General features: G+C 40.4%; 1 protein-coding gene across 1 annotated transcript; it reads left to right on the forward strand.

The window, feature by feature from the left end:
* The first annotated feature begins 246 nt into the window (after positions 1-246).
* On the forward strand, positions 247-24,724 carry Eif3j (eukaryotic translation initiation factor 3 subunit J). The gene is made up of 8 exons (XM_076570495.1): positions 247-435; positions 520-623; positions 12,546-12,600; positions 12,965-13,056; positions 18,720-18,834; positions 21,654-21,815; positions 23,313-23,386; positions 23,649-24,724. Exons 1-8 carry the CDS (start codon positions 384-386, stop codon positions 23,778-23,780), a joined length of 786 nt encoding a protein of 261 aa, XP_076426610.1. The 5' UTR covers positions 247-383; the 3' UTR covers positions 23,781-24,724.
* Positions 24,725-25,052: the final 328 nt, after the last annotated feature.

Here is a 25,052-nt window from a genome sequence, read left to right on the forward strand (position 1 = left end):
GTTGGGGTCAACTTCGATCCGGAGGCCCGCATGCTGCCTGCTGCCTCCACCCAGCTCGCCTGCCCGCTCCCAGCCCTTTAGTAGTAGATGATGGGTTGCCGGCAGGCGAGCACCACCCGACTCACGCGTGCGCACTTCCTTTTCCTTCCTGGGGCCTCAGGCTGGGGTTGGCGTCTCCCAGCCCAGCGTCGCCCCGCCCCGCCCCGCCCCGCCCCGCCCGCCGCGCGCGTCGCCCGAAGGGGCGGAGCCTCGGCCGGGCGCCCAGTCAGCCACGGTCCCAGCCTGCCCCGCGCGGGCCAACGAGAGCCAGCCCAGTGACTCACCTCTGCCGCGCTAACTCTTCGCAGCTCTTGCCTTCACTCACGCTCGCCTCCGGACTCGAGATGGCGGCGGCGGCAGCGGCGGCGGCGGCGGCGGGGGACTCAGACTCCTGGGGTGAGCAGAAGTTCCGGCCCGAGTGCGGGCCGCGGCGGCCTCGCTCCCACGCGTCTACTAACGCGCCTCACTCTTCTTCCGTAGACGCGGACACGTTCTCTATGGAGGACCCGATGCGGAAGGTCGCGGGCGGCGGCACGGCCGGCGGGGACCGCTGGGAGGGCGAGGACGAGGACGAGGACGTGAAGGTAGGTGCGGGCCGGGGCGCCAGGCAGCGCGGCAGGCGCCGGCGGCGGGCGGGCGGGCGGGCAGACTCGGGGCCCTAGGGCGCCGCCCGGGCCTGCGGGCCGTGGGTCCCGCGTGAGCGTCGGCCCAGCCGTACCCTGGTCCCCTCGGCCGGCCATGTGGGCGGCAGGCGGCGGCGGCGGCGGCGTGTCCGGCCGGACTCTGCGGAGGGTGGTGGCAGCCCGAGTCCCCAGCCCCTCCCCGAGGGTCCGCTCCCCGGCCTGGATCCTAACTGGCGACGAGAAGTGACAGCCGCAGTCGGATCGGCCCACGTGCAAGCTTCGCCGTCCAGAGCCTCTCACCGGGACGAGCCGAGCAGATTGGAAACTCGGCGTCGGTGTTCTGTCCCATATGGAAAGTAGGGAGGCCCGCCTGCCTTCGCTCGTTCGGGGCTCCCGGGTGTCAGTAACTTAGGCGTGGCCCTCAGGGGCCGGTAGCTCGCTCCAGCGGTTGGATGCAGAAAACACCTTGGTTTTTCTAAGTTAGAATTGGAACAGCAAAGCAACTTTTAGCTCTCCCTTCCCCCACCCTGTGGTAAGGAGGGTGAACTCAGCATCGATGAACTCACCGAGATAACTAACAGGTTAGTGGACAGGAACCTAGGACAGAACTGTAAACTGTGAAAAGTGGAAAGGTAACAGTTAGGCAGCTACACAGGGACAGGCCTAGGAAAATACCAAAGGTTTGGTGGGTGACTTAGATCAGGGGCCAGTGGTTTTGTTTTTCTTTGTCTTGTGAATTCGAATCCTGTTCACTTTTCTTGTTTTTGAAAATTCCCTCGGGCTCATCCTACAGCTTTAGAAGTCATTTCCTCTTCTGTGTTCATTTAAAAAAAAAGTTGGAAAAGTCTCACCTCTATAACTATACTAGTGAAGTTTTCAAAGTCTTGTTATATTTGTGTTCCTTCCACCCCCCCCCCCCCCACAGGGTTTTTCTGTGTAGCTTTGCCCCTTTCCTGGAACTCCCTCAGTAGTCCAGGCTGGCCTGGAACTCAGAGATCCGCCTGCCTCTGCCTCCAAGTGCTGGGATTAAAGGCGTGTGCCACCACCGCCCGGTTGGTGTTCAAATTTTTGAGCTAGGTAATCATTGTAAGTTTAATAGTGCTGTTTGGATTTTTTGTCTTTCCTCTGAAGTTTGTTGAAGTGTGTCCATTTTACCAGACAACCTGAATTTGAGGAATGGAGTGAGTTTTGCATGCATTGAAGTTAATAATGACTAATAGTATACTGAATGGTTACTTACATGCTTTGTTTGCCTATTGTATACACTGCACTTGGGGGTGATTTGTTACCAACCTTCCATTACCCCACAACAGCAGATTTTCAGTTTTGAGTTTTCACTTTTCCTAGGAAGTGGAAGTTAAGACATAAAAAAGTTTAAAAAAGGAATGGGAGTAAGTTCGATTCAAAACGAGGCTGGAGGAAATGAGAGGAATTGGGAATAAGTTCCAGAATGTTGTTTAAAGTTGTCTGTAATGATCTATTGACCTGGGATTATGGACTCTAAATGGTGTTGATCCTGATGTTTGTAATTCTTGTCACTACAGATTGGTTCTCAGCCTTCCTAATGCGGTGACTCTTTAACATGTTGTTTTTAGCATGTCCTCCAGTTGTGGTGACCCCCAACATAAAATTATTTTCGTTGCTATTTCATAACTGTAATTTTGCTACTGTTGTGAATCATAGTGTAAATATCTGATAGGTGACCCCCATGAAAGGATCATACGACCCCCAAAGGGTTTGAGACCCATAAATTAAGAACTGATGTAAGTCTTAGGTGTTAGAGCTAAATTTTAGAGACTTGGAAGTGTTGAAATCCATTCTCATGATACAGTATAAGAATAGTTTGACTCCTGGACTTTAGAATTACACTGATTATAATGTTACCTTGGCATTTACTAGATTTGTGGTCATAAGCAAGCTATACTTTCTCAATATGTAAATGGTCATGAGTCCTGCATTAGTTACTTTGTTGTTTTTTTGCTCGTTTTGTTTTGAGAGAGGGTCTCATTGTGTAGCTTAAAGGAGTACAACAGCCTGAGAGTAACTTTGTATTTTTTTTTTTTTGTTTGTTTGTTTTTCAAGACAGGGTTTCTCTGTAGCTTTGCGTCTTTCCTGGAACTCATTTGGTAGCCCAGGCTGGCCTAGAACTTACAGAGATCTGCCTGCCTCTGCCTCCCGTGCTAGAATTAAAGGCGTGGGCCACCGCCCAGGTGTAACTTTGTATTTTATTTATTTATTTATTTATTTATTTATTTATTTATTTATTTATTTATTTATTTATTTATTTATTTATTTATTTTTGGTTTTTCGAGACAGGGTTTCTCTGTGTAGCTTTGCGCCTTTCCTGGAACTTACTTTGTAGACAAGGCTGGCCTCGAACTCTCAGAGATCCGCCTGCCTCTGCCTCCCGAGTGCTGGGATTAAAGGCGTGCTCCACCACTGCCCGGCGGGATTTTTTTTTTTTTGAGCTGAGGTCCGAACCCAGGGCCTTGCGCTTGCTAGGCATGTGCTGTACCACTGAGCTAAATCCTCAACCCCGTAACTTTGTATTTTAAATGAGCATTAAGCAGGGACACCTAGCACTTGGTAGGTATTCAATAAATATTAGTTTTCATTGATTTTTTTTTTTTTTTATCCTATGAAATATTTAGGCTGCTAAGATCTAGTATCTGAGGTTTATTTTGTGCCCCATTTTATCATTTCCTAAGGATAGAAAGATTAAATATTTTCTTTTTTTTTTTTTTTTTTGGTTTTTCGAGACAGGGTTTCTCTGTGTAGCTTTGCGCCTTTCCTGGAGCTCACTTGGTAGCCCAGGCTGGCCTCGAACTCACAGAGATCCGCCTGGCTCTGCCTCTCGAGTGCTGGGATTAAAGGCGTGCGCCACCAACGCCCGGCTAAATATTTTCTATAGTGTTTATTTACTATGAATTTTGTGGGGTTTTTGTTTGTTTGGGGGGGGGAGATCATGGTTATTGAACAGATTTTTACCTGTTTGGAGATTTGTTAAAATTGAATTTTGTCATCTAGCATGGCAGTGAGTACCAAACTTCTGAATTTTGATGTTGTAGCATTTAATCTTTCTGTGGGGGTATGTAAGCAAGGGTTGATTTTCATGAAATCAAATAATCATAGTCCTTAAACAATTCAATATGTGCATCTTTAAAAAAATACCCGAGCTGGGCACAATGGCAAGTGCCTGTAGTTGCAGCACTTTAGAGAAGCTGGGGAAGGATCACTTAATCCATGATTTTAAGACCATTTTGGTCTTAAAAAGGTGGTTGCGCACGCCTTTAATCCCAGCACTCGGGAGGCAGAGCCTCTGAGTTTGAAGCCAGCCTGGGCTACCAAGTGAGCTCCAGAAAAAGCGCAAAGCTACGCAGAGAAACCCTGTCTCGAAAAACCAAAAAAAAAAAAAAAAAAAAAAAAGACCAACTTGGGCAGTGAATGAGAATTCTGCCGTAAAACCATAGAGTGTTCTTTATTTTATGTCAAGACCAAGTGCTTTACCTTTATAAATGACCAATTTAATGCTGCCTTTTTTTTTTTAAGTTTAATGCTACTTATAGTACCTTTTTCAGTTACTTGTTCTAGTTAACTGTCCTTTTCAGTAGACAGTATTTTATCTTTTCAGAAGCTACCTTGCAGTGGCAAAGATGGACTTAAAAGTAAAGCTGTAGACCTTTAATATTCATGGAGGCTTTTTCCCAGTAAAAAGGTGAGAACTAGTGGCTAGAGAGATGGCTCAGAGGTTAAGAGCAGTAGTCTCTTCCTGAGGGCCGGAATCTGGTTCCTAGCACTCATGTCACAACTGCCTGTGGCGTTAGCTCCCGGGCATCCGGAGTTTCTGTTCTTGTAGACCTGCTGTCTGTCACGTACATACCCACAGACAGACAGGCAGACACACATCTATTTATTTACTTGTTTTACTTTTTTAAGTGAGAACTAGGGAACATGATTTCTCGCATTATTTACTTGAACATTTTCTTACCAACCTGATATGCAGAAGTGTGGAAAGAATGTTTTACTTTGCATGTATGACTGGAATGATGTGCCGTATATGAATGCAGGATTGAGTACCTACTGGAAGCAGGGACAAACACAACTTGAAATCCCTTTTACTAGATTCCCTACATTCCAATTGAACAAGTTACAAATTAGCTTTATTCAAAAGGTTACAAATGTTTAGAGGAAACTTCTGGCTGTGTTCAGCTGTCTCAGGCTTTTTTTTTTGTTCTCTCTCTCTCTCTCTCTCTCTCTCTCTCTCTCTCTCTCTCTCTCTCGTGTGTGTGTGTGTGTGTGTGTGTGTGTGTGTGTTTAGTTTTTTTAGGCAGCCTCTCTCTCATAGCCAGTTGAATTCTTGAATACTAGGATTGCAGACATGTACAACTACCCCCAGTTTATATGCTGACTTGGGGATAGAACCCAGGGCGAGCCACCAGCGGGGCTACATCTTCAGCCCTCAGCCAGTTGTTTCTCTGGCTAAGTTGATTTATTACACAAAATCTCAGAACTGACCCAGGTAAAAACTGAGCACTAAGCAGTCATGTCTTACTCATTTTCTTTAAGGGTCTATTGAAACTAATAGTTTAAATGTTACATAATAAGGACTTTTCAAGTATTTTGAGGAGCAGGATCTATATTTTATTTTTGTTTCTTGTATTTTATTTTTGAGGCAGGATCTCCAGTTTGGGTCCTCCTGCTTCGGCCATCCAAGTTCTTTGATTATATGTGCATACCAGTTCAAGATCTATGTTTTAGAGAAAAGTGTGATTACTCAGAAGGTGACCATTTTGCATAAAATAGGTATCTTTTTGTTTTATTTAAAACGGTGTCTCCTACAGCCTAGGATTGTGTTAGATTCACTGCGTACCTACCCAAGGACAGCCTGGGACTCTGGTCTCTTGGCTTGGCCTTCCCAAGTGCTGGGATTTCAGGTGTGTATGCTGTGGGCCTGGTTTATGCAGTTCCAGTAATCAATCTCAGAATGTCTTGACTACCAAATGAACTATATCCCCAGTCTTGTTTTATATGGGAGGTAGGAGAAGCAGTCTAGTTATGTAGATGAGGCTGGACTTGAACTCTCAAGTGTTTCCTGCCTCAGCCTTCTGAGTGCTAGAATTACAAGTGTGTTGCCACCATGCATGGCTGAAAATTCGTGTCTTGAAGAGATCATTTTTCTAATATACAGAAAAGTACAAATATATGGAAGTAGTTTAATAAGTTCTTCACTGCTTCCTGCTCCTCCACTGAATGAAGAGAGTCACCATCATTTTTCCCCCCCTTGAGACAGCCTTGCTTTTATGGCCTAGACTAGCCTTATAACCCCTGTCAATTCTCCTGCCTTAGTTTCCCAAGTGATAGGGTTGTGGGAGTGAAGGAGCCACCATGTCTGGCTTCAGCCAGATTACTGTGAAGAAAATCCCAATCATTTCAGTACTGTAATAATTTTTGTAAAATAAAGTTTGTAAAATAGCAAGTGTTTACTTAGAAAGCTTTACACATAATGTGCTATCATTGAATGTCTTCATTTTTAATCCTAAAACATACTTTAGATTTTTTTTCTTTTTTTGTATGGGCACACATGCTACATTGTATGTGTAGCAATTGGAAGATAGATAACTTTGGAGTCCGTTATCTCAAGAAGTATGTTTTTTATTGAACAGTATTTACTTACTGTATTTGTTGTACTGGGCCATTGCAAATAAGTTAGTTATTTGTTTAGTTCGTGTCTGGTTTTGGGATTTTAAAGATTAATTTTATATGTCTGAGTGTTTTGCCTGCATGTGTGTATGTGCATCGTGTCTGCCTGGTGCCCATGGCCCTCACAAGAGGGCCTCAGATGGCCATGGACCTGGAGTTATGATTGTGAGCCAGGGCCTCTGCAAGTGTTCTAAACCACTGAGCCACCTCTCCAGCCCTGGTGTTCAGTTTTTGTTTTAAATTCATCCATTTATTTTACATCCTGGCTACTGTCCCATCGTAATGGAGTAGAATTTACTGAAACAATTATTTTGACCTAAAGATGGTAGCTTTCTTTTAAAAACTGAATTTTTATGAGAAGTCTAGTTCTGTCGGTTCTGAGGCTGTTTAGAGCAGAAAACACATAATTTACAGAGTACTAAGAAGTGGTTTTTCCTGTAAGAAATTTGATATATTTTGTGGGCTGGGCTTATAGCTCAGTTGATAGAGTGCTTGCCTAGGACACATGGAGCTCTAGATTCCATTTCTAACATTCCATAACCCTGGCATGGCTGTGGTGCCCTCCTGAGATCTCAGCACCTAGGAGATAAGAAGTTCAAGGTCATCTACTCATAGAGAGTTTGAGGCTACTCTGGGCTACTTTGCCTTTAAAAGGAAATAAAAATTAAATTAATTTGCTCTGTCTAAACCAAATTATTTCAGGAAAAAGGGAGAGAAGTATATGTTAGCTCCTGGGATATTGCTGTGAGGCAAAAACAGTTTTACTGTTCTTTTGAAGCTATTCCTGTTTGAAAATCCATAAATATGTCTTCCTTCAGTTGGAAAGCATTTTTGGCCTTGACTACATTCTCTCATAGCATATGACACTCTGCATTTTAGTATCGTAAAAATGACAGAACCAGCCAACGGTTAGGTACATTATTATAAATTAAAAAAAATGTTTTTGTTTTGATTTTATTATTTGGTTGTGTTTGGTTAGGAAAAAGATTTTGAACTTGCCAGATGGTAGTGATGTATCCATTTAATCCCAGCAATCAGGAGGCAGAGACAGGTGATCTCTCTGTGAGTTCAAGGCCAGCCTGGTCTACAGAGTCCAGTATAGCCAGGGCTGTTACACAGAGAAACCCTGTCTCGGGGGAAAAAAGGATTTAGACTTGAAAAGCAGTCATCTCTTCCAGAGAAATAATTGAATTCAAATGATGTTGGGTGTATATTTGTAGGGCATGAGTATGTATGTACATAAGGAAGTTATAAACAGCCTCTTTTCTAAAGAAGCTGGCCATTTTAGGAAGGCAACTTGAATGTTTTTGTTTTTGTTACAGTCTCAAGGTCCAGGCTGGCCTAGAACTCCACAGAGGATGGCTGTGAACTGATCCTCTTGTCTCTATTCACGAACTGCTGGAATTACAGTCATGAACCACCAGGATACCTGGATCAGATTCCTGGAGTGTGTGTTTGTTTCAGTAATGGAGGTTGAATCCAGAACCTCATGCATGTTGTGCACACGCTGTATCGGTTGAGCTATATCCCCAGCTTCTGGGAAAGGTGTTTTTAATAGGATATTAATAGGTTGTATCTTGAACATAACACCTAGGTCTTCCTTCCTTCCTTCCTTCCTTCCTTCCTTCCTTCCTTCCTTCCTTCCTTCCTTCCTTCCTTCCTTCCTTCCTTCCTCCCTCCCTCCCTCCCTCCCTCCCTCCCTCCCTCCCTTTTTTGAAGTGATAGATAAACTTACAGTCTCTATTTTAAGTGTTTTGTAACACTTTTGTCATTTTATCTGAAAAACTTGCCAGCATTTACAAAGTCCTTGTGTTTACAGAATAGTTTGGACAGTTTTTCTATAGCAATTGTGGTAGACATTCTCTACCCTACATTTATTTTTTTTAGGACTTGCTAATTTCATACCTAAGGAGCCAAAATTTTAAAAATTCCCGAGGAAGCTACTGAGCCGCCTTTGATAGTTCCAGCTATTTGGTCTCTTAAGGAATTAATGTGACAGTTTAGTAGTGATTTCAGGGCAGGTCTGTTGCATGTATTTGAGGGTAATGGTGATGGACAGTACAGTGGCTTGCCTTTCATGGCCCTTTGTGCATTAGGCAGGTGTCATGACTGCTAGAATTCATTTACAGGAACTGCCTCTTTACTACTAAAACCCATTCTGGCCTGGTTTGGTGGCACATGCCACAAATCTCAGCATTCTGTAAGTGGAAGTAAGAGGATCATGAGTTCAAGGCCAGCCTGAGCTACACAGCAAAACCCAACCATAACACCTCCCTCTACCCCCCCACACACACACAAAAGGGAATTTGATGGAATGGAGGATTTCTAGGGAGCCTCCTGTTTGCATGGATAGGAGCTGGGGTTATCTTTGTTGTGGGAAACCAGAGAACAATAGGGACAGGGGATATAGAGTTGATGTGGATAAGCTGCTAAGGGTGCTTCTCTGTGTTGAAGGTATCACCAAGGTACTGCTTATTTTCAGTAATAGTTCTCTCTTGGCTTTGTGGTACTAGACAGGTTTGGAGATCAGTGTCTTTAAATTTCTAAACAAAATAAGACATACTGTAGGCACCTTGAGGTTTGAAGGTGTGTAACTAATACAGTTGTATGTATCTGGGCATATTTTACATATAAGTATGTACCTTACTTAACTCTACTCTTTAATGAGATGCCCTATGATCTAGGGGAGCATATTCTAGAACTAACTGAAAAAACCAATCTTAGTAGGAGGAACTTAGTTTGTAGTTCCTTTATATTTCAAGTCTCACAGGAAGTTACGTTCTGTGTCACTTTGGTCCATTCAGAGCAAGTCCCTATATTGTTTCTTACTGAGATCATTTGTTGGCTACATGTGGGCCACAGTTTTCTTTTTCTGTAAAATGGGATATGTAATAGTTATGTAATATGCTGCCTTACTTTTAGGAGTGTTATGAGGATTAACCTTACTGTTAAAACATGAAAAAACTCCTAGCATAATTTTGGGTGCAAAGTAAATGCTCATCAATATATGCTATTACTATTATCTCAGTTTTAAATCTGCACTCCCTGGAAATACACATGACACTCCTATTATATGAAGCACTGTCTAAGCAGCATATTACAGACCCCAAAATGCCTGGTAGTTTGCTTCTGTTTTTAGATCTTTGGTTCCCTGTGTACTACAGTTTTGATATAAGAACTAAGGCACAATAGTAAGACAATACAAACATTTCATTTTTAATTTCTAACTCTAGTATCTTAGTTATTCAAATAATGACTAATTGATTTTTCAGTTTGTTAAAACTCAAAACCATGGGTTAAATTTGACAAGTGATTGTAAAAATATGTTTACTTGGGGGCTAGAGAGTTAGCTCATTGGGTAAGAGCACTGGCTGTTCTTCCAGAGAACCCAGGTTAGATTTCCCAGCACTCACATGGTAGGTCATAACTATAAACTCCAGTTCCAGGCGATCTGAACCCTCTTCTGGCCTCTCTGGGTAGATGTGATACATATATATATATACATGAAGGCAGAACACCCAAACAGAGAAATGAATGTTTTAAATTTGAATGTTTTAAAAAAATTAGACATACACATGTACATAAAATTATTCCTGCTCTGCTTGTTCAACCCATCGCAGCCTCAGTCAGGAGGCTGGATTTTTAATTTCTTTGCTCGATATATAAACTTGTCTTAATTGAGGTTTAGTATATATACCTGGGTTGATTTAGAGCTGCGATCTGTAATGCTATAAAGCTAGAAGCTTGTGTTTGTGTCATAGTTGTGGTATATTAGTCAGCCCTTGCCTCTTCTACTAGCGTCAGGGCTTCCTGCTTTGTACCTTCCCTCTGATGGCTCATCTTCAAATGACATGTCATACTGTGTCTGATGGTTGCCGAGACTGTGTTTTACCTATAAGTTAAAAGCTCAATTTAAATTGAAGGCTGTCTCCATCCCTACCAAATAGGGATCGCCTAATTCTATAGAGTCTTTAGAAAATTGTGTTTGATATTAGGTTTATATGTAGCTCAGTGATAGAGTTAGGCATAGAAAAAGCAGAGTATAGGTCTACCTCCAAGTGCCTTACTCAGCTTAAGGAGGCAGAGCCATAAAGGTTTAATTAGTTCTTGACTCATCTCTAATACTGTGCCTAAAAATATTGTGTAATTTGATTCATTGACTATGGTTGTGTTGTAAGCAATACTGCTTGAAACAAATGACCCATTGGCTGGAGAGTGGAATACTTGGTCCATTTGGTAAACAAAACAATTGATAAGTGATGGGTAGTAAACACCTGACTGTAATCCCAGAATTCAGGAAGGGAAGGCAAGAGGATTGTGAGTTCAAGGCCATTTTGGGGTACCTAGGTAGACTTGTCAAACTAGAAAATAAGATAACAACTGATTTAAGGCTTATAAATTTGAGCTTGGTTATCTTGTATTTTAATTGGTAAGCTTTTTATGGCTTACCATAAGTGGATATAAAAGCTTATATGAAAAAACAAACACCATAGTAAAAACATTAAAAATCTTAAAAGGGGAAAGGACATTAAGCTTACATTATTTTATATATGTAGACATTAAACATATCTGTAATGACAGCAGTGTGGTACTAAGTGGGGTGTTCGTTACATCTAGAATCTCTGCACTCAGGAGTTAAAGGCAGGATCACTGAAAGTTTCAGACTAGCCTAATCTATAGAGCAAGATCTGTGTGTGTGTGTGTGTGTGTGTGTGTGTGTGTGTGTGTGTGTGTGTGTGTGTGTATGTGTATGTATGTGTGTGTGTGTTTTAACTATAGCTGGATTAGGGAATCTAAATTAAAAAACAAAACCATTCTAGAAGAAAACATGGTGAATTCTATGTTCAGTTTCATCTGAACATGGTATGAGATTTTCTGACTTAATGCAAATCCAGAGGTAGCAAGCCAATGACGCATAGATTTTACTGTATTTGAGGGACAATTTCATTAAGAGAGGAACAGACAAGGGTGCCTATTATCTTTGCTCTGCTTACTAGTATACTGAAGATTGAGTTAGTACAATTAGAAGAATTAGTCATGCTGGTGTGGAGGCTTTCACGTCTTTGATCCCATCACTTGGAGGCAGAGGTGGTTAGACGAATGAGTTGGAGGTCAGCATGGACTATATAGGGAACCCTATCTCAAAAGTCAAGAAGTAGTGTACCATTTCTGTTGTTTTCAGGTGATGTGGTACAGGTTGTATAGTATGTCCCTTATCCAAAATGCTTGGGGCCAGAAGTATCTTCATTTAGGAACTTTTTTTCTTCAGATTTTGAGGTGTATATGTGTATGTATAATGGTATAGGACACAAGTAAACATGAAATTCTTTTGTTTTAAATTTACCTTTTACACATAGCTGGAAGGTAATTTTATACACTCTTTTTAGCATTTATTCTCTTTGACTAAAGATCTATTAATGGATCAGATGTGGAATTTTCTGTTATTTTTCATTTTTTGGTAGTACTGGGGATTGAACCTAGGTCTTGTGCATGCTAGACAAGCATTTACCATATTCCCTAGCTTTCTATTTTTTTTACTTAATTTTGAAATAGGATTTCCTATTTGTAGAGGCAGGCCTTAAACATTGATCTGTCTCCCAAGTAGCTGGGATTATATTCAGGCTTGTGGTACTAGGCCCAGTTGCTCTAAGTATGGAATATTCTTGTGGCAACGTGTTGGTACTCAATAATGTTTTGAATTTTGAAACATTGCAGATTTTTGAATTAGACAACTTCAAAGAATTGATGAAAAATTTAACTTGGGTGTGGTGGCCTATACTCCCACTTGGGAAGTGGTGGCAGAAAGTTGAGTTCAAGGCCAGTCTGGGCTATATTGGACTCTGTCCTCCCAAATACTGATGTTCAAAGCCAAGTAGCCTTTGCTATATACAAATAACTAAAGGGCATGATGGCAGCAAGGGAAACCTACTTAGAGAAGCAACAGAATTTATCGAATACTAGGAACAAACCCAAAGAAAAACATGTAAAACTTCTTACATTCCTGAGATACAAAAGTAGACGTGAAAAATGGGAAGATAACTCTTGGCTTAGGGCCTTACTATAAAGGCCATACATAATACCAAAAAATATCAACAAGCTTGTTTGTGCAGAGTTAGGTTAACCCTAGAGAGCACGTGGAAAAAAATACATGTGAGAATGACTAATGGAGGTTCTTGTCTTCAGGATAACTGGGATGATGATGATGATGAAAGTAAAGAGGAAGCAGAAGTAAAGCCAGGTGAGCACTAGACTCCTTCATTGTTTTAAACCAAGTGTCTCTCTGTACTTTATTTTCCTCTTCCTGTATTACTTCTCTGTCCTCTCAACAGTCAGATTAAGTACCTGCTGGTTTTCTGTTAGACTGCTGGGTCATCACGTGGGAGAAAAGAGTAGAGGAAATGATAATATGTGAATGATCTTACCTTGTCTACTTGGATCTTTGGGGATAAGATTTGAAAGGAAAAGAACTTTATCATTTCCAGAATTTCACCATCTGAAAGCTAGGGGAAGGTTTCATCTCTTCAAGTGTTCAAGCATCATGTCTGCCTTAGCCATAGACTAGAAAGTATCCAATATAATTGTAAATAAAATATTTCTTTCAGAAGTAAAAATTTCAGAAAAGAAAAAAATAGCAGAAAAGATAAAAGAGAAAGAACGGCAGCAGAAGAAAAGGCAAGAAGAAATTAAAAAGAGGGTAAGTTCTGTCAGTTTCCCTAAAATGCTTACAGAATTCATAATGTGTCAATTGTGGTACAGTGTCTTAACTGACTGATTGCAAATATTACCTAGTAACTTGAAGGGCTCTGTAAAGACACAATGGATATACCATAAAATAGGTGAAGCCCAGAACAAATTGATTTTGCAAAAATTGAACCCAGAAGTCTTATATCTGAAAATATTTTCAGTTTCATCAGAACAGTTAGATTGTGCAGTGACCACACTTACTGTTTTTTGCTAGCACCTGCAGTTTTGTTTTTTTTTCTTTCAGTGCTGGGATTGAATTCAGGGCCTCATGCATGTAAGTGATCCCTCTACTACTGAGCTGTATACCCAGCCCACCTGCAGCTGTTTCTAGTCACAGTTATACACAGTGAACACACTGAGCAAACCTCTGTCGTGTCCTAAAGTGGTTTTATTCTTGATTATTTGTAGCAGGATCCAGAAATTCTACCTTATTATTGTGTTGCAGTTGTGGTTTTGCCAGGGTGTCGGGGTCCCCTGAAACTGGAGTTACAGATAGGTGTGAGCTGCCATGTGGGTGCTGGGAATTGAACTCGGGTCCCCTGGAAGAAGAGTCAGCGCTCTTAATCCCTGAGCTATCTCTCCAGCCCTCTATTGTATTTATTAATTTTCTCCTTAATAAGAAACATTTTCATAATTCAGACATAAAAACTTACAAACACTCCTAAACCTTTACTTATTCTGTCTTTCCCACTGTCCCACATGTAAACACTTGTCCCTTACCTTTCCAAGCTATCTTTATATTTCTGTATGTATTATCCCTATCTCTTTGAGATAGGCTTTAGCTGTATAACTTAGGCTGACCTTGAACTTGATTTCCTCCTGCCTCCACTTCCTAAGTGCTGAGATTACAGACATGCATCACTAACTGGCTGTCCTTTCTTGTATAGTTTCCACTTCAATTTTATTTACTTTATTGTAGAGATCTTTTCATATATAACATGTATAGTATGAATACTAACATGGAAATACCTCTAATATTTTTCTTTACTTTTTGTTGTTGTTTTTTTTTTTTTTTTTTTTTTTTTTTTTTTTTTTTTTTTTTGGAGACAGGGTTTCTTTGTGTAGCCTTTGCTGTCCTGGAACTCACTTCTATAGATCAGGCTGGCTTCAAACTCAGAGATCTGTCTGTATGCCTCTGTTTCCTGAGTGCTGGGATTAAAGGTGTGTGCCACCACCCTATATGGCCTTTTTTACTTTTTGTTAAGAAAAATCTTCAAATATGCAAGTAGGAAAATAATCAGGCATGATGGTGCACTCCTAAAATCCCAGTACTCTGGAAGCCCAAGTTATATTACTGTAAGTTCAAGACTAGCCTGGGCTGTATTGTAAGGCCCAGTCTCATAAAGCCAAATGTGGTGGTATTCATACCTATAATCCTTAGGAAGCAGAAGGAAGATTGCTAAAAGTTGGATGCTAGCCTGCTCTATATTGCAAGTTCTAGGCCATCTAGGGCTACATAGTGTGAGACTGTCTCAACAACAAATAGTACATATCACCTAATATTGTTAGTGTCTTCCCAGATTTGTTTCATCTGTTTTTGTTTTGCTTAATAGAGCTAATAGACATTTTACCTTTAAACTTCTGAAAGGAGATTTTTTTTCATATGATTGCATAAATACAACCTGATATTCTAGACATCTGTATTTCTAGATTTGAAGCTCTCTTTCTGTCTCTCTCTCTCTCTATATATATGTATGTATGTATACACATGTTTATACCTATCGATCTATATCAATACATATATGTATGTATATATACATGTGTGTGTATGTATATATATATTTTGTTTTACCAGCATAAGAGATGTGGCATGAGATCTACATCCCTAAGATGTGATAGAGTGCCTGCCTGTGTGGAAGGTGCTATGGTTCAATCCCCAGTACTGCTTTTCTTGGGGGAGGGGCAGGATTTGTGGGGGTGACAGTGTCTCTGTATAATCTTCACTGTCCTGGGACTCTGTAGACTAGGCTGGCCTTGAACTCAGAGATCTGTCTGCTTCTGCCTCCAAGTGCTGGGATATAAAGGTGTGTGCCACCATGCCTGACTCTGCCAAAAAATTTTAATAATCCTTTCTTTTTTTAATAAACTTGTTATAAGGTTTTTGTAATTTGTCTTACCCAAACATAGTAGTTTATTATTTGAGAATTTTATACTTGCATATGTTTAGGCCAAATCCCCAATTCCTCCCCTCCACTTCCTCATTACTCTTCCTCCCAACTTCATATGCTGTGTTGAAAAACTCAGAGTCTACTTAGTGCTGCCAGTATGTAGATGGGTATAGGACCATCTACAAATCCCTGTGTTCAATCCTTAGCACTTCCTAAAACAATGTGGCAGTGCATGCCTATAAGCCCATTGCTTGGGAGGTGGAAGCAGAAGGATAAGGAGTTCAAGTCATCTAAGTTACATAGTGAGTTTGAGGCCAGCCCTGGGGGATGGGGGAGGCTGTCTGTCTGTGTGTTTGTTCACACCATCATATATGGTACATACATATATGAATGAATAACTATATGAGGATAAAAACATTGAAGTTTCAAGCAGGGTGTGGTTCTACATGCCTATAATCCCAGTGGGAGGGTTACAAGTTTGAGGATAGCCTAGGGTACAGATAGAGACCGTGTCTCAGTAAAGAAGCAAACACATTTGTAAGAGCTGTGCACGCAATCTCATCCATTCCTTACATGAGACTATCTCAAAAAACTCGAGAAAAAAATTCTAAAATGTATTATAGAATAAAGTTTAAATCTGCTAGCTGGAGTTTAGTACTTTTGTTTTCTGAGACAGGTTTCTCTGTGCACCCCTGGCTGTGCTGGAACTGACTTTGTAGACAGACCAGGCTGGCCTAGAACTCAGAGATCTGCCTGCCTCTGCCTCCTGAGTGCTGGGATTAAAGGCGTGTGCTACCATGCCCAGTGTAGGATTTCTTTATAGTTTTTTCAATTTAGACTGTATCCTAACTTTTTGAGACATGGTATATAGCCTCCTTGGCTGGCCTGGAATTTACAATGTAGACCAGGCTCGCCTCTAACTCAGAATTCTACGTGCCTGTGTGGAGATTACAGGTGTGTGCCACCTTGTCAGGATTATTTCAAACTACCTCCCACCTTTTTTTTTTTTTTAAGATTTTAAAGAATATATCTTGTTAAGTGTGTGTAATCATGTAGTAAGTTCTAGTGTTATTTTGTGTACAGTTCAATACATATTTTATTTGCTTTAACTTTTTTTTGAGACAAGCTCATGTAGTTCAAATTATCCTTAGACTTGCTGTGTAGCTGAGGATGACCTTGAATTCTTGGTCCTCTTGTCTCTTAACTACTGAGTACTAGGATTTCAGGCATGTACCACCACACCTGGTTAGTTTGTTTCGCCTATTTGCAGCTTCAGGTGAAATTCAGACATAAGAAGCCCAAAACAAAATCCTTTATATTCAGTGTTCAGAAGCAGAAATTGCATCCTCACTGCTGTGGGGCCATGACTTGGCAAAGGACCTCTGGAAGAGCGGTCAGTGCTCTTGATCTGTGAGCATTTCTCCAGCCCCTGAATTGTTCTCCATATGGGGCTGTGCTTTTCTGCATTTGTGAACAGCCTGCCTCTTTCCCCTTCCTCAACTAGAAACATTTAGGTATTTAAAAATAATAATTTGTATATTTAAAGGTACCTCTGTGTGCTTTCATGATCAGAACAAGCAGTAAAATCATAACTCAGCTTAAGGCATTATGTTGAATGACTCGTAGTCACTTAGGTTTTCAGGTTTTTTATTTCCAACCTGAAGAGACCTTAACTTGAGTATACTTAGTTTGTCTTATGCCTGACATTGAGATATTTTCAGTTTTGATCCTTATCTAGGTCTAAAGACACTTGGAAATATTTCATTTTTTCTTTTTAACCTCTTTACATTTCCTCTCCATGAACAAGGAAATTCAGAATGAGAATTTGCACAGGCAGGAACATACATGAAGAGTCAAAGGTGCTTCACTTTTCCCAGGAACTATAATTATGAGTAACATACATCTGTAGTAAATTATATCACCAGGTGTAGAAAAGACACCAGACTGCTATCTACCCTTTCAGAGGGTTGGGGAATAAGAGAGCTTTACATTACTGGGATGTCACATGGTTATTTTGATTACATTGTTTGTAACTCTAAAATAAAATAGAACTTTTTTCCGATGCTTTGAAAACATTTTTAATGTTTACATTGTCAGATGAACAATGCTATACTTGCTGTTTGTTTGTTTTGTTTTGTTTTGTTTTGTTTTGAGACAGGGTTTCTCTGTGTAACAGTCCTGGCTGTCCTGGAACTTGCTTTATAGACCAGGCTGGCCTGGAACATACAGAGATCCACCTGCCTCTGCCTTCCAGGTGCTGAGATTAAAGGCGTGTGCTACCACCTCCCAGCACAATGCTACACTTTAACCATTTGGTAGTTGAACATTTAGGATGTCACTAAATTTACTTGCAATTATAAATAATATTCCAATAGACATTATCTTAGGTGTCGTGTCCTCCCCCCTTTCCTCCCCATTTTATATGTATGGGTGTTTGCCTGCATGCATATCTTTTTATGTACCACTTGAGTGCTTGGTGCCCTTGAGGCCAGAAGAGGGCATTAGATCCCTTCGAGCTGGAGTTACAAATGGTTGGTTTTGAGCCCCACATGGGTGATAGGAATAACAGTTGGTTCTCTGGAAGAACATCCAGTTGTGATCTTTACCACCGAGCCATCTTAGTGGCTACCTTTAAAAAAAAAAAAAAAAGTGTTTTTAGAGTGTTTTGCCTGCATGTATATTTGTGTACCGTGCTCATGTGGTGTACCTATGGAGACCAGAAGAGGGCCTTTAGCTCCTGGAACTAGATTTATGGGTCAGCGTGGGGGTGCTGGGATTTGAACACAGTTCTATGGAAGAACAGCTAGTGCTCTTAACCACTGAGCCATCTCTTCAGCCCCCATCTCAGGTTTCTTTTTTTTTTTTTTTTTTTTTTTTTGGTTTTTCGAGACAGGGTTTCTCTGTGTAGCTTTGCGCCTTTTCCTGGAACTCACTTGGTAGCCCAGGCTGGCCTCGAACTCAGAGATCCACCTGCCTTTGCCTCCTGAGTGCTGGGATTAAAGGCGTGCACCACCACCGCCCGGCCCATCTCAGGTTTCTTAACGCAAATATTAGAATTGCTTGATGAAAGCATGTAGAAGTATTTTAAGGTGCCTGATACAGGTTTCCTTCCATATTGCCCTAGAAAGGTTGTTCAGTGTCTGTTGTGGCAATATGTGAAGAGTGCCATTTCATCTTGCCTATAAGTTCATCTACTCATTTTTAACAATGGATAGGGAAACAGCCTCTACCTTCCTTGGTTCAAATATCACCTCGGTTAGATGTTACTTCCTATTACTGTGTGCCAGTTGTTTTATAACTTTCTGTGTCTCCATGTTTTATTTAATTATCTGTGTAATTGAGAGATGAATATTCTTTAAAGTGTTTAGAAGAATGCTAAAATACAGTAATCATTTTGTATGTACTTCTTTGTGTTAAGTGCTGACATTAAATTCATATAATACAAAAACAGACTGTGTCCACTATAAGCTTGGCTTTTGTAAGTGAAACTTATGTTTCATTTTAGTTAGAAGAGCCGGAAGAATCTAAAGTGCTAACACCCGAAGAGCAATTAGCAGATAAACTTCGGCTAAAGAAGCTACAGGAAGAGTCAGACCTTGAATTAGCAAAAGAAACGTTTGGTAAGATGGTGGGTGCAATGTTGAGCTACTCCAGGTGAAAAATTGTGCCAGTCTTAGTACTAAAAGATCAAAAACCATGTTTTTAAAGGACACATACAGTCTTACTGAGATCAGAAAACAGTTTTAATTAAGATTACTTGACAAAGTATAGACATGTTTTCAGATTTCTTGAGTAATTTTTTAGAGTACCATATTAAATATAAGACATCATTTGTAACACATGCCTATAATCCTAACATTTGGAAGGCTGAGACAGGAGGGTCAGAAGTGGTGGCCAGCTAGTGTTATATAGCAAGACTGTGCCTCCCAACCTCCTCCAGAAGACATCAGTAGACACAGTAAAGTATACTGTTACCTAAACTTATGAACTGGATAGATTCTGCTCTCTACAGCTTTGAAATTAAAATATCGAACTGTCTTTGGGGCATTCTCGTGCCATAAGTCTAGCTAGGACTTGGGCAGAGCACGTTGGTCCATGTAGAATATTCAGTAGTAGCTTTGCCTTGTGTTTAGGGTTGTTTCTTTTTCTTGGCCTTTTTAATACCCCATCTTTCAGGGCCATCATTTATCTTACAGCTTATAGTCCATCATCAGGGAAGTCAGGGCAGGAACTGAAGCAAAAGCCATGAAGGATTGCTGCTTATTAGTTTGTTCCTCATGGCTTTTTCAGTCTGCTTTCTTACAGTTCCTAGGACCATCTGGCCAGGGGTGGCACTGCCCACAGTGAGCTGGGCTGTCCCACCTAAATCAGTAATCAAGAAAACGCACCACAGCCCAATGTGGTAGGGACATTTTCTCAGTTGAGGTTCCCACTTTTCAAAGGAGACTCTAGTTTGTGTCATGTTGACTTAAAACTAGCCAGCACACTAAGGAAGATTAAAAGACAACAGAGAAATCCAGACTTCATTTGTCAAGTTTGTCATTACCTGGTGTGAAAAAATTGACCCACCTTCTCTGGAACACAAGCGATTTGCTTGGTCCCCTTTTAGGAAAGTGTGACCATACCCCTTAGTGGGTCTTTAGCAATGTCAGCTGTGACTGTGGGTGTTTCTCTATTTGTGATGGTTCATGTGTATGCTCAGTACAGAAAACCTCATATAGGATACCAGCTACAGAGTAAGAAATGAAAAATGAACTAACACAGGCATTGTTTGGTTAATAGGAATTTACTATTTCTGTACTACAGTGCTGAATCTGTGGTATTGATAGATCATTTATTTGACATTGAAAAGGGTATGTACAGAAGCATACATACTTTTAACCTAGAATTCTTTTAGGCCAGATTAATTTTTCTCTCAGGTTTTAACACAGAAGCATACATACTTTTAACCTAGAATTCTTTTAGGCCAGATTAATTTTTCTCTCAGGTTTTAACACATGGTTACCTCTACTTAATTTTTGGAGTTATTGGCTGATTATTTTTATATCCATCTTTTTTATTCTTTCCCATCTTTGTAGAAAGTTTCTTTTGTTTTTACATTTATTGGGTTTGTGTACTCAAGGATGCCTGTGGAAGCCAGAGGACAGCTTGTGAAGTTGCTTCTCTCCTGCCATGGGGGTTCAGGGGATTGAATGTAGGTGGTAACCTTGGTGACAAATATCTTCTTTACCTACTGAGCCATCCCCCACCCACCCCGTCCCTTTCATCTTTTGTCTTTCTTGGACATTTTGAGAATTTCCTTTGGACAGGAAGTACAGTCTGTGGGTCCCTTTTTTTAATGTGGCTTTTGTTTTTGAGGCAGGGTCTCTGTGTAGCTCTGGCTGGTCTAGAACTCACCGAGTAGAGCAGGTTGGCTTGGAACTCACAGAAAAGCTTGCCTCTGCTTCCTGAATGCTAGGGTTAAAGGTGCTTTCTAACAGTTTATTTTTAACAAAGGAAACCTGTTCAACTGAAACAGAAATCAAATCACAAAACAAATCCATGACACAGAATTATAGGTTTTTAGTTTTTAGTGCAGGGGATTGAACTCAGGGCTTCATACATGTTAGGCAAACACTACCTGAGCTACATTCCCAGCCCATATAGTTTTATTATTATTTTATTTGTTGGTTGATTTCTTCTTTGAGACAGGTTCTTGCCAGGCTGGCCTTGAACTCCTCATCCTCCCAAGTGCTGGAATTATAAAGTGTGTGTGACTACTCCACTCCTTGTGCTTTTTTACTAGTAGGATCTGACAGTCCTGAGCAGACAGTGATGAGGGTTATCTGCACCAGCTGCAGTGTGCTCTGAAGTCAGGGTGGGATTTGTTGTTAAATATGATTTGTTGCTTAAAATAAACATGGAAGCAAGTGCAAAATTGAAGGTTAGTAAAATTCAAGATAGATTTTTTTCTTTTTAAATTTGAATTTTGAAGACACCCTTCTGAATTCTGTCCAAGAACTCTAATAGGCCCAGGTTAAAAAACTCAATAGTTTAAGAAGCTTCCTAATGCTAGAGTGGTGGCTCAGTGGGTAGTAAGTCTGAGTTGGATTCCCCAGGACCCTCACTGGTGGAAGGAGTGAATTTATCCTCTGATTGCCACATGTAGGTCCTGGTGGTGTGTGCACACACAATGTGACAGTTGGTTATTTTTAAAGTCCTGCTTTAGAATAAAACTGATTTAGATAGCAACTTGGTTTATGAACTTTAAAGTTTTTGTTACAGGGAGGGGCATGCGGAGATCAGTGTAGTGGAGATCAGTGTAGTTCTGTGTAGTCAGTTCTTTCTCCCCATCTTTACATGGGTAAGCTCTCTTACCCGGGAGCCATTTCACTAGCCCCTCATTGATGAACGTAAAATGTTTGTATCTTCCTAATGCTTCAGGTCTTCTTTCCTGCAGGTGTTAATAATACAGGTTATGGAATAGATGCTATGAACCCATCTTCAAGAGATGACTTCACAGAGTTTGGAAAGTTACTAAAAGATAAAATTACACAATATGAAAAATCACTATATTATGCCAGTTTTTTGGAAGCCTTAGTTCGAGATGTCTGTATTTCATGTAAGTGATGCTGATTTCTAGCCCCTTTTGTTATGAATATATTAAGAACACCGTACTTGGGAAAGTGGGGTTTGTTTGTTTGTTTTTAAATATAGCTTTAATGCTATATAATGTAGACTTTTGGGATTTCCTTCTTAGCAGATATTTTTGGAATGGTCTCCAGTTTGAGTATTTGGAGGTGGGAGCAGGCTGCTTTCATTGTTGTGTAGGAGTTTCTCAGAGATAGCTGGCTTATGCCAAGCAAAAGCACATAATCTCCTAAAGGACTACAAAGTGTCTTTAGAAGGAATGGACTAGGGGCTCCTCAGGTTTAGAGCTCAGTAAGACCCTTAAGAACCACTGGTTTACAAATGGAGTCTGAGATGCTGTCCAAATTGCCCAACAGAACTGGTGCCTTTATGCTGGGACATCACACCAAGAATGTCTAGGGGTGGTGAGGGTGTTAGGATTTGTTGTAGTGAGAAAAAGGTCATGATGAATTAGGAGTTGTATTTTCTTTGTGGAATGATCACTAAGCAGGGGATGCTCAAAGTGATTGGTAACCCACAAGGTTTTCTTTTCTTTTTTAAAAAGATTTATTTATTTATTATGTATACAGTGTTGTTTGCATGTATCCCTGCAGGCCAGAAGAGGGAGCAAGATCTCATTACAGATGGTTGTGAGCTGCCATGTGGGTGCTGGGAATTAAAACTCAGGACGTCTGGAAGAACAGACAGTGCTCTTAACCTTTGAGCCATCTCTCCAGCCCAGGGTTTTCATTTTACATGTACTGTTTTTCCTGTGTTTCTTTTGCAGGAATGGGGTTCTGACCAAACCCTAACATTTTCTGTATCTAAGAACTGATTTACTGATTTCTTTTCCAGCTTTTTTTTTTTTTTTTTTTTTTTTTTAAATAAGTAAAAGGATATGTTGTCTACTACTAAATGGTGGTGTTCCTGGACTAGAAAACATACCAGAGGCAGAGGTTTATCATTTGTGTGTTTAGTTATCATTGCATGTTCAATGTAGCTGCTACTCAATGATTGTAGAGGCTGTGGTTATTCTCCCCTCTGTTTAGACTGAGCAAAGATGGCAAGAAGCAGTACAAATGCTAAAGAGTTCACAAATACAGGTTTTTTTGTTTTTCAAGATAGGGTTTCACTGTGTTGCGTAGCCTTGGCTGTCCTGGATCTCACTCTGTAGACCAGGCTGGCCTGGAACTCAGAGATCTGCTTGCCCCAGTGCTGGATTAAATGCATGTGCCACCACCGACTGGCTAATTTAAGTTTTTATTGTCATTGAGTTTACCATTGTACTTTAGTGAGCTATCACTGAGCCTAGCCATAGACTGAACAGTTACTTACCTGATTATTTATGAAGGAGAAATCCATAGTTGTTTTAATGGAGTTACCTAAGTTTAATGACATACAAATGATTTTTTAATAAGGAATTTTTGATTTTATTTTTTTAAATGCTTAAAAATTGAAGTTTAGTAGTATGTCTCTCTCTTTTTTAAAGTGGAAATTGATGACTTGAAAAAGATTACCAATTCATTGACTGTGCTTTGCAGTGAAAAACAGAAGCAAGAAAAGGTAAGAGCAAGCAGTACAGAGAAATGACTACGTTAGGGTGGGGCTGTGGGCAGAATTCCCTCAACACAGTCAAGAGCCCGTTGAAATTCTCAGAACTGAACATCAGTGTGATGCCTGTTGTCTCCATTCACAGACATTTGTGTTCTTTTCTGAGACAATAAGAATTGCTGTAGCTTTAGCATCTCTTTGAGTGCTTGCTGTGACAGATGAAATGTCCATAGCAGATAAAGGTTCATGAATTTAACTCTTCCTTCATTTTTAGCAAAGCAAAGCCAAAAAGAAGAAGAAAGGCGTGGTTCCTGGAGGGGGATTAAAGGCCACCATGAAAGACGATCTGGCAGATTATGGTGGATATGATGGAGGATATGTACAAGACTATGAAGACTTCATGTGACATTTTACCTTCTCCTGGTGTCTTCTTTCTGTTGCCCACAATCCCTTCAACATGTAGCACAACTTCCTTTCTTTTCAGTTCTGCCAAATGCTACAATCAGAAGTGCAGTATCTTTTGTGCTGGTTATTTAACCCCTTGACACTCAGGTGCTAATGAGCAAATGAGGGAACTTGGATCTTGTTGCCAAGGGGTTAAAATTGGGAACCTCAGTTGCTACTAAATCATAGTTTAAAAACAAAAGAAACCTAATAATGTTGTCATTGTTGCTATCTGATTCCATAGCAGCAGTCACTAAATTGGAAACAAAGGTTGCAACATGACAAAAAAATTGTGTAGTATTTACCAGCACCATTCAGTAATACAGCCTTAACCATACCTCCTTGAACTACTTCATAACTTGTCAAGAAAAGCAGTTTGCAGCAAACAAGGGCATGTGGGATGCACCTAGTATTAAAATTGCTTTGTCTTAAAATTGAGAGTGAGGATATTAAAAACATGTTGTGAAGAAGACTGCTTATCTCAGAGCGAAGATACTGTGGCTGAAAAATACTAGTTTGATACTTAAGATTTTAATGACCAAAACCCTTCAACTTTGAAGCTGAAGAAGGTAAACCTCTCCATTGTTACAGTGCAAGTGGTGGACGCTCCAGTCATTGACTGTCTAGTTATTTATCGGCCTATCTCTACTGATGGAGGACTTCAGATGGGGGAGGGAACTCTGTTTCTATTTGCCTGATTCAAGTGTCTGAGAAACAAATCTTTCTGTTCTAGGCTGCAACAGAAAAACTTAACAGGGTTTTGGCATTTCCTTTTCTTTATAAAACATGCTCAGCAAACTGCACCAGTTAACTACAGTTTGGTAAATTGTTATGTTAACAATTATGACATCTGCAATGTTTTATAAAGCAACTAATTTAATAAAATCACTATTGTGAGGACTTAAATTTTGTGTTACCTCCCAAGAGATAGTTGAGTACAGGATGCAGCTCCTGGGTGGAATTCTCTGTGGACTCACTAAGGCTTAATCAGTGCCTGATGTAGTTACAGCTTTGAAACAAGAATATTTGGGGTCTTGAGTGTAGAGCAACAGAGGCTGCTTTCCTCTTGTTTATTTGGGAAATTATCTTGTTTAGATGCTGAGGCCCAATTAAGTACCTATAACTATTTATTTGGAGTATTGGCGCCTACTGCTCACGTTATTACAGTAAACATAAATTGGGTGATCATTTTAAGTAATTTAACCAAATTTGTGGTTAGTGTTTTTTTTTTTTT

Source organism: Peromyscus maniculatus, chromosome 4 (assembly GCF_049852395.1).
Source record: "Peromyscus maniculatus bairdii isolate BWxNUB_F1_BW_parent chromosome 4, HU_Pman_BW_mat_3.1, whole genome shotgun sequence".
Taxonomy (NCBI): Eukaryota; Metazoa; Chordata; class Mammalia; order Rodentia; family Cricetidae; genus Peromyscus; species Peromyscus maniculatus.